This window comes from Macaca fascicularis, chromosome 2 (genome assembly GCF_037993035.2).
Source record: "Macaca fascicularis isolate 582-1 chromosome 2, T2T-MFA8v1.1".
Lineage (NCBI taxonomy): Eukaryota > Metazoa > Chordata > Mammalia > Primates > Cercopithecidae > Macaca > Macaca fascicularis.
Genome location: NC_088376.1, coordinates 163417336 through 163435628, shown reverse-complemented (window position 1 = coordinate 163435628; position 18293 = coordinate 163417336). Strand labels below are relative to the sequence as shown.

The 18293-nt window shown below is 39.7% G+C and overlaps 1 protein-coding gene across 5 annotated transcripts in view; it reads left to right on the top strand.

Annotated features, from left to right (window-relative positions):
* Window positions 1–18293, top strand: part of CFAP91 (cilia and flagella associated protein 91) — a 66726-nt gene that overhangs the window by 34212 nt on the left and 14221 nt on the right. For 3 of the 5 annotated variants that reach the window (XM_045384683.3, XM_045384684.3, XM_005548056.5), the window contains exons 11-17: window positions 1369–1485; window positions 3252–3323; window positions 4560–4706; window positions 5710–5931; window positions 9171–9319; window positions 9867–9958; window positions 12667–12828. In XM_045384683.3, coding sequence (XP_045240618.2) covers window positions 1369–1485; window positions 3252–3323; window positions 4560–4706; window positions 5710–5931; window positions 9171–9319; window positions 9867–9958; window positions 12667–12827 — 960 coding nt within the window. In that variant the 3' untranslated portion in view covers window position 12828. Of the gene's footprint in view, window positions 1–1368; window positions 1486–3251; window positions 3324–4559; window positions 4707–5709; window positions 5936–9170; window positions 9320–9866; window positions 9959–12666; window positions 12829–18293 lie in introns of all 5 variants that reach the window. The other 2 variants (XM_074033379.1, XM_065539165.2) reach the window with 1 other exon arrangement.

The window sequence follows — 18293 nt, the reverse complement described above, 5'->3', positions numbered from 1 at the left end:
TTTTAAAAATCATTTCTTGCAGGGAAGGTCTGCTGGCCACGAATTCCTTCAGTCTTTGTTTGCCCGCTTTATTTTGGGGAGCGGGGGGGAATGTAATTCGCATACAATAAAATCACCCTTTTAAAATATATAATTCAGTAGTTTTTAGCATATTCACAAGTCTGTGCAACCATCACCACCACCTAATTCCAGAATATTTTCATCATCCCCAAAACAAACCCCAGGCCTAATAGTGCTCAATTCCAATTCCCGCTTCCCCTCAGCCCCTGGCAACCACTTTCCTTTTTTCTTTTTTGGCGGAGTCTCTCTCAGTCGCCCAGGCTGGAGTGCGGTGGCACGATCTTGGCTCACTGCCAGCTCTGCCTCCTGGGTTCACGCCATTCTCCTGCCTCAGCCTCCCAAGTAGCTGGGACTACAGGCACCCGCCACCAAACCCGGCTGATTTTTTTTGTATTTTTAGTAGAGACGGGGTTTCACCGTGTTAGCCAGAATGGTCTCGATCTACTGACATCGTGATCCACCCACCTTAGCCTCCCAAAGTGCTGGGATTACAGGCGTGAGCCACTGTGCCCGGCCTATTCTACTTTCTTTTTATGGATTTGCTGATTCTGGACATTTCATATACATGGAATCATGCAGTATATGGCCTTTTGCATCTGGCTTCTTTCACTTAGCATAGCATTTTTAAGGTTCATCCAGGTTTTAATACATCTCAGTACTTCATTCTTTTTTTATGATTATGTAACATTCCATTGTGTGGATATACCACATTTTATTTCTCTACTCATCATTTGATGATGAATCCACCAAGAATATAACCATGTTTAGTCAGTGGGTAACTTTTTTTTTTTTTTTTTTTTGAGATGGAGTTTCGCTCTTGTTGCCCAGCCTGGAGTGCACTGGCGCGATCTTAGCTCATTGCAACTTCTGCCTCCCAGGTTCAAGTGATTCTCCTGCCTCAGCCTCCCGAGTAGCTGGGATTACAGGCAGGCACCACTATGCCTGGCTAATTCTGTATTTTTAGTGGAGACAGGGTTTCTGTTGGTCAGGCTGGTTGGTTAACGTATTTTTAGGAATATCGTAGCACCTCTTGGGAGATACACACATTCTTGGTAGTGTTTCTCAAACTGACCTAGCATCACCATAGAGAATATTAATATTCTGATTAATATTTATATCTGTGACCTAGATCTGGTAATGAAGGAAAATATAGGGTACAATATACGTTATTCAGGTGATGGGTATGCTAAAAGCCTAGATTTCACCATTATGTAATATATTCATGTAAAAAACTGCACTTTTACCCCGTAAATTTATGCAAATTTTTGTTAAAAAAATAAGAGATTCTATTAATTGGCATTATTTCAGGCACTGTTGGATAAGAAGAACAAAGTTCTTGAAGCCAGGAAACCCCCTCGCTTCCTTCAGAGAAACCCAATACCTCAACCTCGGCTTCCAACTCCAACCTTGGAAATGACTTCCAATGTAAGTTGCAAACTTTTTAGTTGAAATGTTAAATTCAATATCGTTGTCAGCTTATTCTTAGGATAGTTTAGCTTAAAGCAAATCTAATTTAGCAGTGTTAGTTTCCCAAGCTCTAACTTAAATATTGTCTTTATTCTTATGTAGCAAACATCAGACACACACAAAAACAAACGAGATGAAATGAAATCTAAACCCAGTTCTTTTCAAAAATAAAAACACAATTTAAAAAATCTTTCCATGAAAAATCAGCATCAGAAGGTAGTGCTCATGTATATGAAATAGAAAAAGAAGATTGAGTGATGATCAGTTACCATAACTATCTTCCCATATGGAGAGATGGCTGATGACTGTTGGAGTCGAAGAGGAACGAAATGCCAGAGGTGTCATCAAGATAGGCTTGCTTCTGGGGTGGGAATGACTCAAAGGGTCTGCCCAGGGCCACATCTCACCAGACTCAATTTGAGCAAGGTAGCAGAGTTGGTTAGGATTTAGAGGACTGACTCAGACTAAACAAATCCACAGGAAACTGTTAGAGATGCCATGTTGCAAATTTATTACTTTACGGAGAGAACCATAACTGCCTACTAGATCAGGCTATTCCTGTTGGCCAGTCAGCACATTATTTCTCAATATAGGACAGTCCTCACAAGAAGCCAAATTGTATTCAGAAGGCTGGTGTGTTTCTTGGCTGAGGGCAGGTGTTGGTGGGAGACCACACTAACCCCTGTTACTGCCTCTGATGAGTGGCTCCTGCAGAGGGACCAGAAAGCTCCCACCAGCCGGCTGGGATGTGCTGCTGGGTAACATTCTCTTTTCTAGACTTTGCGCAGGCCTTTGGTTGACAGATTGTCTTTTTTTTTTTTTTTTTTTTTTTTTTTTGGAGACAGAATCTCGCTCTGTCACCTAGGCTGGAGTGCAGTGGTACAATCTTGACTCACTGCAGCCTCTGCCTCCTGGGTTCAAGCGATTCTCTTGCCTCAGCCTCATGAGTAGCTGGGACTACAGGTGTGTGTCATCACGCCCAGCTAATTTTTGTAGCTTTAGGAAAGATAGGGTGTTGCCACGTTGGCCAGACTGGTCTCAAACTCCTGACCTCAGGTGATCCACCTGCCCCAGCCTCCCGAAGTGCTAGGATCACAGACGTGAGCCACTGCACTCAGCCTGACACATTGTCTTTCATGTGTGTTAATGTCATCGATTAGACTGCTGTTTTCTTTTTACATTCAAAGGAACCTTAATTAGATTTCCAGACCTTGCTTTTTCTGCTTTGGACACACAGTTTTTAAGATGATTTTTATATATGGTTAACCTTGTCTCTTATATTCTGATTTTATCAGCATAGCTGAATTCTTGTGAGAAGTACTTTACTCTGACAATAGACTAGGTGTATTTTTGTCTACTGATGATCAAATGTGAAAAATCCTATTGCAAAAATGATGTTATCAGCAATACTTGTTGCTTCAAGAAAGATTTTGTTGGAAAGGAATATAAAGAAATGAAAGTGGCTTCATTTGTAGGGATAGCATGGCAGGGCGTGAATTTTTTGCTTGTAATATGGTTTGTTAATGATGAAAATAATGAATTTTAATGTAAGTAACATTAAAATAGTATATGTTCAATAAGGGCAGGGACCATGTTTTATTTCTCTTTAAATCTTTTCGGCATCTGGCACAGTCTGTTTTGCTTGAAATAAGTCTTCAAAAGAATATTTGATGCTTGGACTACTGCAGTTCTCAAGCTGCTTGGTTCTCCCTTTGTTCTTTTAGGAAGAAGAAGAAATAGAAATGGCTGTGATCTACCTTCAAAAGTTACTCCGGGGCAGAGTCATTCAGAACATGGTGTGTAGGTCCAACTGCTGGCCCTGCGTTTCTCTTTTGAGAATAATTTTTTTTAGAATGCATATGTGCTTGGTTCCTTGGAGTGAATTCCCTTTTGCACCCTGCTATCCTATTCAGCTAAACTCTTAAATTGACTACCCATTTCCTTCTGGTGTCCCATTTCCTTCTGGTGACATCGTTTGTCCAGGTGGGTGGCACAGTGTCAAGGAGAAAGGCAGGAAGGACCTACCTGCTATTTGCCATGGTTGTAACTAAGGCAGTGTGAAACTGACTTCTTCCTTGGAATTGTTAAATCCATACATTTTCTCACCTGAATTTTGGCTATTTAAGCATTATCAACTAGGTGGATTCCCTAATTTTTAACATAGTCATAATACAATTATTTGAGTTTGCGTATGTCTGGTGATACCTACATTATAAATGAAATAGCTAAATAATGAACTATGGTTTTGAACCCTTACTATATGCCCACACTATTCTTTGCACTACATGTATTGTCTCATTTTTTTTCCTATCCATAATCTCATTTTACAGGCAAGTAATATGAGTCTGAGGGAGATATAGTTATCTGCCAGCAAATTCCGCTCTGGTCTTCCTGACTGTAAAGCCTCAGCCAGATTATTTGTGTTGCTGGAGCAGGCACACTTCACGTAAAAAATGGACTGATATAAAGCCCCAGTTAATTTTTTTCCCCAGACAGCTATAACTCATAAGAGATTCAGATATGATGAGTAACTCAACTGGATGAATAACTTATGTTTAGCACTGTTCGTTACTCTCCTTTCAGTATTTTCCCAAGAGAAATGCCACAGTTAAATTCGGACAACAGATTATCACAAACCAGGGACAGATTTATTGGAAAAGGAAATATGGCCATGAAAAATGCCATCCTCAGGTTTATTATCGAAGGAGCACAGGAAATGAGGGGAAGGTTCTGGTTTCTTAATATGACCCTAGAGTTGTCATCTTGTCCTTGAGAGGTATTGTCAGAAACTAAGTACAGCTCACTGAAAACTATGCCCCTTCTCTGCCTGAGAAGCTGAAGGCACAGAAAAGAGGGCTGAACTCTAGCTCTGTGGGACACATCCGCTCTGTGGAACCCAAAAGGCAGGACAGAACCCACTGTTCACAAGTGTCTCACAAATCACTGCGTGTGACTCCTAGTGCTTGGCACAAAGGGATGGTAACTTATAGGTCTCTCTTTGATTTGATTTGATTTGATTTGATTTGATACAGATGTTTGAAGGGAAAGAAAAGCGACTGGAGTTGATCCAGGAGTTGCGCACCTGCCACGCACTACAAGAAGATGAAAAGCTGGTGAAAAAAGCCGAGAAGCAAGTGACCCTGGCCTTACAGCGGCAGAGGAACTTACATGAGCACAAGGTTTTCTTTTTTTTTTCTTGTTACTTTCTTGTTAAATTTTCTCCCTTGATTTTATCATGGCACAGCAACATTCTAATAAAAATTCATGAAATGGTGAAAAAGAAACAGCCCCACAATCCCATCACTCTGTGAGCTTTGTGTGTGTGTGTGTGTGTGTGTGTGTGTGTGTGATGGACTTTCACTCTATCGCCCAGGCTGAAGTGCAGTGACGCAGTCTTGGCTCACTGCAACCTCTGCTTCATGGGTTCAAGTGATTCTCCTGCCTCAGTCTCCCGAGCTGGGACTACAGGCATGCACCACCATGCCTGGCTAATTTTCATAGTCTTAGTAGAGACGGGGTTTCACCGTGTTGGCCAGGCTGGTCTCAAACTCCTGACTTCAGGTGATCCACCCGCTTCAGCCTCCCCAAGTGCTGGGATTACATGCCTGAGCCACTATGCCCAGCCATTCCTGTGCTATTTCAAAGATTGTTGTTAATGACTTCAAAGTTATGAAAAGATTAAAAAATACGAAGGTTTTCTACTTTCATGTTATTCAAGATCTTAACTCCTAACTTGTGTGAAAGGAAAGATATTGAAAAATTAACAGGTATCACGAGTGAATTTCTAGGAGATTCAATTTAATTAAACTCCAATATAATCTTTAATAAAAACTTGACATTTCCCTTCATGTCTGGGAAGACACACTTTACCTTGTCGATAAAATTGAAAGGAAAAAAAAAACATTCTCTATGGTCACTAACAAAAACGTCTTGCTAAATTCTCTTGCTTATTTGAGGGCTGTGGTCCATCAGTGACTGACCAAACAATTGACTTTCTTATGCCTCCGTTTTCCTCATAAGAACCTGGGATGGAGTCAATCGAGAGGTAATATTCCCAATAAAAATTAAATGCATTCTGAAAGTGAATTGACTGCCAAGAGTTTTGAGTAATCCGGTGCCTCTTCTAATAATCCCCACTCATAGTGGAATTTGTGTCCTTAAAGTTATGTTATTCTTTTCAAGGTGTCACTGGTTGAAAACCATTTGGCTGGACTGGAAGGAAGGGCACTGGCAGACATGTTTGACTTCCTGTCCAAAGAGCTGGTGAGACTGCAGGAGGAGAGGAGGATCCATGCCTTTGTCATGCTGGCCGAGCGCCAGCGGCGGATACGAGAGGCTGAAGAGAGTGGTCGGCGCCAGGTGGAAAAACAGCGCCTGCGGGAGGAGGACGAGATATTTAAGGAGGCAAGTAGGGGCAGCTGGGTGTATGGAAGCTGCCTAGAAGGAGCCAAGTCAAACCAAAGGATGCTCATAACATAAAATGGCATTTGGCTTTTGTTTATGCATTGGGTTCCTACTGTATGGCAGGCACTCTACAAAGGCATTGTGGGAAACTTTGGAGGGGAAAAAAACCCGGACACGATCCCTTATCTCCTAAAGCTTAGATAACACATAATACGCACCTGTGTATAGAATTAGAAAATGTATTGAGCTCCATGAAGGAAACAAATAGAGCCCAGAGACACATTTTAAGCCGGTTACTCCACTTGCTGTGTGGAGCACAGGCTGGAGGGAGGACAGAGGGGGGAACAAGGCGGCCAGGAAGTAGCTGTTGAAGTAGTGAAGGCCCGAGTGAGACACAGGAAGTCGAATATTATGTCCAGTGTCAGGCTTAAGCAACTGGAAGATGATGGTATTATTTCCTGAGGTAGGAAAGTTGAGAGAGGAATAAGCGTAGGGGCAGGAGAAGAATCAGGAAATCAATTTATATTTAGTTTGGGATATCTAAGCAGAGGTATTGTTTCAGTAGGTGGATCTACAAGATGGAATTTAGAAACGAGGTTTTGGCTGAAGATGTAAATTTGGGAGTTGGTGACCAGCTTGTAGCCTCCTACCAATCTTAACACACTTTTCTTCAAAAAGGGTTACTGAGATTTAGAAATTATTGGCAAATCAGGCCGGGCGCGGTGGCTCAAGCCTGTAATCCCAGTACTTTGGGAGGCCGAGACGGGTGGATCACGAGGTCAGGAGATGGAGACCATCCTGGCTAACATGGTGAAACCCCGTCTCTACTAAAAAAATACAAAAAAACTAGCCGGGCGACGTGGTGGGCGCCTGTAGTCCCAACTACTCGGGAGGCTGAGGCAGGAGAACGGCGTGAACCCGGGAGGCGGAGCTTGCAGTGAGCTGAGATCCGGCCACTGCACTCCAGCCTGGGCGACAGCGCAAGACTCTGTCTCAAAAAAAAAAAGAAATTATTGGCAAATCAGAACTTGCCATCTCTACCTAATATCACTAAGGAAGAACCATCTGGGGATGGGAAGAATAGCTGGGGGTGAGAATAAGAAGCAATGGAACCGAGGAGCTACTATACACAAAAGCAGAGAAAGGAAGAAGCTGGTAAAAAGCTTCTTAGGAAGACATCTTCTAAATGGGAATGATGGCAGAAAACATCAGCTCTGTCTAGCAAGGGCAAGAAAGGGTTAAGATAGCCCTTCTAGCCTGATTTAAGAATCACTTAGGTAAAAAATGTACCCACTGTGGATCCACAGATTCAAATATCATCCATCATTTTAATTCCCAACCTTCCTAATTAAAATATAATGACTATTTTCCATCCTATTTCCCCAACCTCCATTCAAACAGATTCTCTTGAAGAGAAATAAGCTTGCACATAAATTATAAAACAGAAATGTAATATTTAATAAATTTCCAAAATATAGCATATAGACAGAAACACAGATATAAAGTCATAGACTCATCTTTAAATACATATACAATTTTGCAGGCACATACATGAGGACATATTTATAAATATCTGGTGTGCACAATATTAGCAAGACATAGAGGAACACACATAGCCACACGTTTCCTTATTCATGTACATACACGCACAAATGTGTCCAGAAATTTACACATTTATAAAGATATACATAAACACACAGGTACATATATGGCTATGGATGGACCGTAGTAAACTTTCCACCTCTCTACTATTACATGACTGAGCTGTCTAATTGATCCATATAGATGCAACTTGCTTCCTGAATAAGAGGGTGGGCTCTATGAGAGCATGAATATTGTATATTCCGTTTGTGCCTTGCACAACACAGCATAGATCCCTGTACCTAATAGACCTTCAGCAGATATATTTTGGTTGATTAGTTGTTTGGTTGATACTGTATTCAACTGGCCATTGAGAGTCTCCCATAGAGAAGGATTGAAGGTTGATGTTTTACACATAGGTGTACAGTATCATATACTCAGAATTGTGCCAAAGTGCCAATCCAGAAACAGGTACTGAATTGTTACTGAGTCCCAGGCATTATCTCAGATACAAAGATATATTTAGACATGAAACAGAAAAGTGCCCTACCTCTAAGAAGCTGATAATCAGCATACATATACACGTAAAACTAAGTATGCCACAGTTGTTGCTTAATCTTTCTATGTGCATACACCTGTAAAACGGGAAAAACCAAACTACTTTGCTTATGGTTACATACTTAGGGAGCAAAAATATAGAGAAAACAAAGTGTTTACCATGAAAGTGGGAAGGTGCTGTAGTAAAGGAAGAAACCATGGTGGCCTTCTAAGATACTGGCAGTTACTATAGTACATGGGTTCTGACTTTACCCTAATTCATTACACTGTACATTTATGTGCTCTGTCCTTTTTATTTTGTTTTATTTTTCTAATCTCTGAGTTTGCTTCCAATGCACTTTTAAAATCTGTATCCTATTTCATGATATCAAGTAAGCTTTAAAAAGAAGCAGTCAAGGGCTGGTATGATAATTCAATAAATTCATTAGAGACCCAGGATCCTTCTAGCTTTCTGCTCTTCTCTTCCTAAGTCGTAGCCCTTCTGGCAATTTAAGATGATTGCTGGTGTTCCAGCATTATGTCCTCATGAAAGGAGAAATGAAGAGAGAAAAAAAGAAGCCAGGTCTTTCCCTTTAAGAATCCTTTCTTTGGTCAGAATGTGGTCATATGGCCAATCCAGCTCCTGTGGGTGCTAGGAAATGTAGTCTTTATTCTAGGCACCTGTTTGCCTAGCTGAAATCCAGGGGTTCTATTATGTAAGAGGAAGGAGGAAAAGGATACTGGAGAATACCTCCTTGTCTGTTCTTCTGTTAGGTAGTTTGACCAAATCACGTTGCTGGTAAGAACAAAGCCAGGATTTGAACCAGCATTATTGACTCTGAAGCCCATGATCCTTCAGCAATGCTGTCTTGCCCCCCCACCCAATAAGATCCATAATTCTGAAATGGGCTAAATGGGTGTGGGCTGCCCAGAATGAGTAGGCAGGTGGATGAGGAATAGACTGATGAGATGCTAAAGAAAATGAATGATGAGTGAAGGGACTGTTGACTTAATAAATGAAATATATGAGCTAAAAAAAGTTAACCCAATGTTTGTGTATTTTTCTTGTGTTGTTTACAACAGCATATCTGTTTTAGTGAGGGTATTATTGTATTTTGCAGGTAGTTAAAGTTCACCATAGTACTATAAGCTCCTACCTAGAAGACATAATACTGAATACTGAAGCGAATACTGCAGAAGAACAAGCCAGGGCAGAAATAGAGAAGATGGCTGAGAAAATCAATGACATTGCTTATGAAATGGAAAGCCGGTGTGTATCAAGAGAACAGATTGTAGAATGGACAGCCTATTTGCTGATACTCATATATATTTTTTCAAGAGCTTACAATTTCACCACCAAGGAGAAACAAATAACTCATACTTCAGGGTCCATTGTTTTATTAACATAACTCCTGAGAAGCCAATATGCGTGTACCTCTGTATGTATTCTCAGTTATGCTCTGCAATCTGGATTACTCTCATTACTTACTTTAAGAATACTCGGAAGCATAAAAACAATGTGAATACGTGTGTGCAACATTACTGGGACTTCATCCCAAGGTTTCTGGCTTCTATGTATAAGCTGTGTTTCCAACATTCTCTTCCTGGCAGGCAGGGTAACTGAAGGACAGGGTCAAATCCAAATTTTTTTTATGGAGTTAAACAAACTTGCCAGGAATGTGATATTTCAGATCACTTAATCAAGGAAAAGGTGATGTTGGGATTTGAATGGAGTTGCTTACACAGCAGGAAAGCATAAATCAGCAGCTCAAGTAAAAAAACCAAAGAAATAATTCAATTTGTTTTATATTTTTTAGCCGAACCTATCTTCAGTCAGAGGAGATTGTTGCTGAGTTGGTTTATAGTTTTCTGATCCCAGAGGTGCAAAAATACTTTGTCAAAGAAAAAGGTAAGCCAATGTAAATGCTTTACTTTAGGATTTTTAAAATATGTAACTTATTTTCAATATCCCAGAGATTTAAAATTAAACAGAGGGATGGGGAAATTTCTGAAGGAGGATCACTGAGTTTTCTTATTTCAGAGTTTGTCAGGTTCTCTTCATGCTACCTGATTCTAGAATATAATCAACTCTAATACAGATGGGACGTAGTTCTAATAAGAGTGACAATATCAAAATCCAAACCTTGTTTAAAAGGATGTTACCAAATTTTCAGAAGAGGTGTATTTTTTATTTTTATTTTTAAAGCATAAAACAGATAATGAGCATATAAAAGATTTTCACATTGTAGCAGCCTTATGGAGGCAGGACACGTGAACCGTGAATACTAAAAAGCAGGGGTGCAGGAAAGGTCTAAATCTACTCTGCTGCTCTGCCTGCACCCCAAATAGCTTGTTTCTGCTGGAATTCCATCCAAGTATAAATATCCTAATTTATCATTTGTCACTGGTGGCATGTTTTTAAAGATTGATGCTTTCAGTCAATAGAGAAAGAGAAAATAATATATTAAACAGAAAAGTAAGATTCTTCCATAGCTCTGAGACTGTTGATGGCAGGCTTGATCCTAGACAGAGGGGAGCAACCAGGAGAAGAACAATATTTAAGTGAAATGGCAGCTCAAAAGCATTGAAAATTATACAGGGGAATTCCAGACAGGTTTAAGCAGAAAAATGCTTAACATTTCAATTTGCTTGACCAGGGATAAAGAAATGGTGGAGTTCTAACACATTTGGAGAGGACAAAGAAATGCCTGATTTTTCCATTGCATGGTTGTAGTGTAATTTTTAAACCAGTACCCCCTAAGGATAAGCATTTAGTTTGTTTCCAGTTTGTTTTCCTGTTACTAACGGTGCTTCAGTCAATATATTTTACACATATCCCGGCATGCTTCTGAGAGTAAATTCCTAACAGTACAATTGCTGGGATATAAGGTATGTGTATTTTACATTTTGATAGATAGTACCAAATTTCCTACAAAAAGATTGTTCTCCCAATTTGATATTACCATATTGCCCCACAAAATGATCGTTGACTTGCATCAATAGCGTATGATAGTGCTTATACAAAAAAATTAATTTTCAGATCAAGTAATATATTTCTGCGTCACATTATGTTACAAAAGGACCTTATGTTTTCTAGGACCTTAAGAAAATATGCAACTCCTTTCCGCTTCTCCTGGGTTCAAAGTGAGGCCAGGCTGCTTCAAAGCCATTACACCCTTGGTTGAATTCCACCCTAGGATTGAAAGAGAGGAGGAAAACAGTGGGTTTAATAATTACTAGTTTGTGGTGAGGTGTGGTGGCTGAAGTCTGTAATCCCAGCACTTTGGGAGTCTGGGGTGGGAAGATCACCTGAATCCAGGAGTTAAGACCAGCCTGGGCAACATAGGGAGACCCAGTTGCTACAAAAAATATTTTAAAATTAGCTAGGTGTGGTGACATGCACCTGTAGTCCCAACTACTTGGGAGACTGAAGTGGGAGGATCACTTAAGCACGGGAGGTGGAGGCTGCAGTGAGCCGAGATTGTGCCACTGCATTCCAGCCTGAACAACAGAGTGAGATCCTGTCTGGAAAAAAAAAAAAAAAAAAAAAATTTACTACTTTGTGATCCCCTCTCTCACCTTGGGAGTCTGAGTTGAGGATCTGGAGGAAGACTTGAGTGAAAGGAATCCAGTGGCACTTATCTGCGGTCAAGTTGTGTGAGTCCCTAGCCTCTTCCCTTTATATTTTTGCCAAATCAAAAGAGCCATATGAACAGGGAGCACACTAGGACCTTTTTTTTCTCTTTTCAAATGAGAACCATATATATTATATATACACTCTTTACCCAAAATTAAGATAATATTACATACAGACGATTTTGAGATATATCACTTTTTAAAAAGCCAATGGATCAGAAAAACGTAAAGTGGATCAAAAAAAGGTAAATTATCTAATGTCTCTGTGTCCATGTTTCTTCTTCTGAGAATGAGGATATTAAAATACTATCTTTTAGGAGGATTAAATGAAGAATTACATGTCAACTGCTTAAAACAGTACCTGGTACAAAGTAAGGACAAATGCTAACTGCTAACATCATCATCATCACTACTCCTTTCCAAGGGCTTAGGTGCTTACCTGATAGTGAATATTCTTAGAATTTGGAGCTAGGACTACCTTCTAAAGCCATGAGCTCATAAACTCATCATCAATCAGTAAGTCCCCTCCACATTAAGAACTAAGGCTCAAAAAGAAGTATAAGACAAGGTCTTTATTTGTAAGTTATTTACACTCTAGGTATCAAACAAAATGTAACTCACATGAAATGCTTCAATGCTGAATAGGTTGGTACAAACTGAAGTGCGGTAAGTGGTAAATCTGGGCTGGCGTAGTCAGAGGAGACTTCCTGGAGGATGTTGGACATGAGCTTTCCAGGTTTTGGAGTACAGGCATTCCAGGTGAGGGAAACTGCTGAGGAGTGGAATGGAGGCAAGCCTGGTGGGAAGGAGTATGACTGGGCTGAACCAGAGAGTGGGAACAGAGGGAGCAGAAAGAAATTAGATTTGAGTTGGGTTTACCTTTAGTTTGCAAAATTATTTCTATCATGACTCTCTTGAAACATTTGGGAATGGTTTCGTTCAGACTTTCAGAGTGAAAATTTTTCTATTGCTTTGGCACAGTGAGGAACGCACAGCGGAAACATATTCTTGCAGCCCATCAGATCATCCACAGTTGCACAGAAAGCATGGTTCAAAAGAGATTAACTGAGGGACAGCAAGATGAGGCCTCAAATGCTGCCATGTTACTTGAGAAAGAAATTCAAAATGAGAACAACAGCTAAGGTGAGTTTGATTTTCCACCTGGAAAAAAAAGCGGAGAAAGGAAGAAAAGCAGCATTGTTCAGCTTTGTGCTGTGCTCTAACAATCATAATTGCTGTTTAAGAAATGGAAGATTGTTGTTTAAGAAATGGAGGACTTCTGTTTAAATTGGCACATTTCCTCTAGGTTATAGCATCTACTGTTGAGATTATTAGAAAATTAGAGTTTATATTACAGCAAATAGACTCTTGTGATACAAAAAATAGGACTCTAAATTATTTTTATGGGTTCTTGTAGTGTGTATGTACCTTGTCAAATGAAGCTACAGAATGTGTCAGTGTTATACATTAAAAAAAAACTTGTTCTTATGGAAGTAGACAAGGTATGCCCTAATGCATTGTGCTAGTTGTAAGCATGGCATGACACACACAGCCTGCCCAATTCTAGCTCAGACACCTTCTGCAGTGCCCACCAGGGGTTGGTCTTGGGCTCAACTAAAGGCTGTCATACTCACAAGACTAACATAGACCATATTTGGCATGAATGTACTTAGAAAAATATAAGACAGGAAACAGCTTCCAGCAAGGCAACATCAGACATTTCTCTTCCTGTAGGAGCCCTTGCCATAGCCATGCAGAAGAACACATAGCTATTTTCTTTAGTCCCTAGTTTATGGAGTGCAGATACAATACAAGGAAAAGAGGTAGGTGGGTGGGGGGGGGTACAGGAGCTGCCCTGGCGTAAAAGTTTCACACCCCAGGGGCCAGAATCTCTTGTAATAATTCCATAGGCATAGCTTCCAGGGTCCCCACCGTGGATTTGCCCGGCTATAAAAGTCAACATACTCACAGAAACTCAAAGCTATGGTTTTCTATTAGGTATTCATTCCTCCCAGTTCAGATGGAATTTGCCGATCAGGGGTCATTTTTAAGTAGTTCAAGTTGCTCAGTAACACAGTTGACACCTATCACCTTATCAGGTTACTAGGAGAATAGTGCTAGGGAGTCAATTAAAACTAAAATTCTCATGAGGAGGGGAATGGAGTGAACTTTTTGCCTATACTTTCTCCCTCAACCCTTTTGTGGTAGAGGCACATCTTCTGCTGTTTTGCCCTGAAGGTATGCCAACCATCAGGTTGGGGAAAGTACCAGGGCTAGGGAGAAATTTTAGTCTGGCACTCAGAAGTTTTGTGTATTGGCCAACTCTGCCACCAATTGTATAATCTTATACAAATAATTTCTCTGCTTCAGTCCTTGGTCCAATAGAATGGAATCTTAAGTCTCAATCAAAAGGAATCATGGAAGGAAGGTTGAGATGAGAGGGAAGGTAAAAAATACTGCAGAGAGAAAGCTAATAAGTGACTCTTAAATATCAAACTGTGGCTGTAAATTACAGCAGAAAAACTTTAGACTTTAATAGTAAAATAACCTCTGAAATAATTGAAAATATAAAACATCTATTACATGTTATGTTATATATTGTCTATAAAATGCAAATTCAAGGACCAAAGCATTTGCCTACCTTATTACTGTGACAAAAGCAAGCCTTAAGGTTGGGGTGGTCATTTTTCTGACGTGGAAATTTAATAAGATTAATAATTTACACAGTTTGCATTGAATGCATCTGCCTTTACTTCTGATTATGATACCTACTCCATGACATCCATAGTGACCTGTGAAATCAAGCCAGAGGAGAACAAAAATTATCTTCTATTTTATACTTAAAGTAAAATGTATTTCATTAAAGCCTATGTAAAGCGTATATGATAATTATAAAATCTACTTGCAAGAAAGTCTAGTTGTCAGGCTAATTACAGACACTCAATAAAGGTGATCAACCAATAAATTAAATGGATGGAACATGCAGCTTAGCTGTCCCCAAAGCATATCTTCCCTCTTCCTTCTTGCAGAGGGAAGCAGAGAAGGACAGATGTGAGATTATTCAATGATGGCTAGGGAAAGGGGCAGTAGGCATGGACCACTGATTTAAAATACGTATTTAAAAATATGTATTTTTAATTAGCTTGAACAGAGAGCTAATAAATAGTGAAGAATTTCTGGGCCAAGATCTAGGAGAAGATAGAAATTTAGAGGGTTGGGTCTGGCATTTGGAGCTACTTTTTTCCTGGGAGAATATGAAGATTCTAGAAAATGTGGCTGAAAGACTGAGCAGTATTTTTAAAAGCTTTGCAAAACCAGGGGGACAAAAAACTTGAGTCAAGGATGGGGCCCTGGTAAACCTTCTTCATTTGGGTAGGGACTCTAAAAGGCTATGCCCTAGTGGTAAGGGTTGACTGGAAGTAAACTATCCCTGGCGTATAATGTAGTTTAGCTTCTCATCATCTGAGTGATTTTAAAAATCTCAATCCCAGAAATTGAACTTAACGAGGTTCTTGGTTTCTATTGCCTCAAGGAACCTGCCAGAAATAAAACGTAAATTCTCTTTACAGGAAGTTAACATTGTTCTAGACCTCTATTTTCACAATTTCTAGAACACAATCAAGAATATTCAGGTACATGAGGAGACATGACAATCTGAACAAGCGGCAAAAACAACAGATGACAGAAACAGACATAAAAGGATCTAAAATATTGGAGTTGTTAGACCCAGACTTTATTTATTTTTTCCATAAGTTATTGGGGTACAGGTGGTATTTGGTTGCATGAGTAAGTTCTTCAGTGGTGATTTGTGATATTTTGGTGCACCCATCACCAGAGCAGTATACACTGCAACATATTTGTAGTCTTTTATCCCTCGTCCCCTTCCCACTCTTCCCCCCAAGTCTGCACAGTCCATTGTATCGTTCTTATGCCTTTGTGATTAGACACAGACTTTAAAATAACTATGTTTACTACTGTGGACTTCTATCCTCCAGAACGATGAGAAAATACATTTCTGTTGTTTAAGCCGTCCAGTCTATGTTGTTTTGTCATGGCAGCCCCAGCTGACTAAGACAGATTTTGGTACCAGGAGTCGGGTACTACTGTAACAACTACCTAAACATGTGGGAGTGGACTTGCCACTGGTTATGGGTAGAAGCTGGAAGAGTTTTGAGGTATATACTATATATATATGGACATCAAGGGTGATTCTGGTGAGTTCTCAGATGGAAATATGGAATATGTTATTAGAAACTAGAGGAAAGATGACCCTTATTATAAAATGGCAAAGACCTTAACTGAACTGTGCTGTAGTGTTTAATGGAAGGATGAAGTTGCAAGCAATGAAATTAGATATTTAGCTGAGGATATTTCTAAGCAAAGTGTTGAAGGAGCAACTTGGTTCCTCCTGACTGCTTATCGTAAAATGCAAATGGCAAGAGATTAATTGAAGAAGCAATTGTTAATCAAAAAGAAATCAGAATGTGAAGATTTGGAAAATTCTTAGCCTGTTCATATTGGAAAAAAAGAGAAAGCTCTTTCTGATGGGAATGCTAAGGGTCGGTTAACAGACATTTGATAAGTGTATGGGATTATATGAGCAGAAACATTGCAGGATGAAATTAAGGAAGCCTATTGATTGGACTTCTTGAATTAGACAGGATGGGATGATAGAACTATTCAGCTGCAAACGTGCACTATTCTTCAAGAAGAAGGAAAAATGATTCCACAGGAGATCCAGAGGTCATCAGGGCCATTGTCCCAGTTTCAACAGGCCAGGTGGCTTTCACCATGAGCTTTGGAGGAAGGATCACCCGGTGGACCCCAGCTCATCTGAGCTATGGGGTGGGACCCTGGGTCAGCAGAGCTACAGGGAGCAGACACTTACCTAGAGTCATGGGGATGGGGCACTGTAGAGTCAAAGGGGCAGAGCCATGGGAATGATGCTGCCACCCCAGTGGGCTTAGAAAGCAAGACACTAAGCCAAAGAAGACTATACTCAAGAATTAAGATCCAGTGGAATTTGCTTTGCCAGGTTGTGGACTTGCTTAGGATCCATCACCCATTTCTTTCTTCTAATTTTTCCCTTTTGGAAGGAAATATGTCCCCTATGCCTCTCCCACCATAGTATTTTAGATGCACATAGTGTGGCTGGTTTCACAGGCTCATAGGTGGAGAATAATTTTGCCTCAGGACAAGTCATATCTTGAGTCTCACCCGTACTTCATTTGGATAATATTTATGAGAATTTGAACTGTAGACTTTAGAGTTGATGTGGGAATGAGTTAAGATTTTTGGTATTGTTGGTGTAGAATGAATGGTGAGGAACATGAATTCTACCTGGGGTAGAATGCTATGATTGAAATGTGTCCCTGAAAGTGCATATGTTGAAGCTATAACCCCCAATGTGGTATTTGGAGACAGGACCTTTGGAAGAGAATTAGGGTTAGATAAGGTAATGAGGGCAGAACCCTCATGATGGGGTTATTGCTTTTACGAGAAGAGACATCACAGTGCTTCTCCTCTCCTTCTTCCTCTCTCCCTCTGCCATTCTCCCTCTCTCTCTCTCTTCCTTTCTCCCTCTCTTCCTCCACTTTCAATGTGAAGACACAGTGAGAAGGTGGCCATCTAGATGCCAGAAAGAGAACTTTCAACCAAAACTAACCATGCTGGCACCTTGATCTTGGACTTGTACCCTCTAGAACTGTGAGAAAAGAAATTTCTGCTGTTTAAGCTATTCAATCTATGGTATTTTGTTATGACAGCCTGAGCTAAGACACTTACTGTGTTCAAAGGGTAAATGCCAATATTGAAAATTTCAAGAGAACTGGACATAATAAAAATGATATAGCATATTTGAAGAAAATAGAAATTCCAGAATTTAAAAATACAGTAGCAAAAATGAGAAACTCAGTGAATCCTTCCTCAGAGATATTTAGAAAGAAGCATGGAAAGACAAAAGGATAGGAATTTATAGAAGAGAGAGAAGGATAGATTTAGAATAACTTAATGATTTAGAAAAGGAGAAAAAGTGAGTAGGTATGGACCGCTGATTGAATAAATTTGACTACTAAAGGAAGGAATAATATGTTGGGAGATCATATGGAATATGAATTTTCCAAAAATAATAAAAGAATTGTTTTCAAGAAGACTTCTTAACCCTAAGCAGAATAAATAAAAAGAAAACCATACCTAGATACATCTTAGAATACTAATACTGCTGAAAGCCAAAAAGAAAAAAACCTTTAAAAGCATTCAGAGAAAAGTGATAAATTACCTTCAGAAGAGCAACAATTAAGCTGACAGTTGACTTCTCATCAGAAACAATGAAAGCCAAAAAGATGGAATGATATGTTCAATATATCAAAATAGCAAAATAAAGTAGGATTCTATGCAAATGTATTCTTCATGCAAACATATTCTTCAAGAATGGCAATGAAAGACATTTTCAGACAAATGAAACTAATAAAATTTATCACTAGGAGATCTGCAACACAAGAAATTATTAAAGCGTGCTTTTTAAGCAGAAGAAAAATTATCCCAGGTGGAAGGTTGGAAATAAATTTAAGGACAGGTATGTGGATTGGCTTATTGATTGCATAAAACAA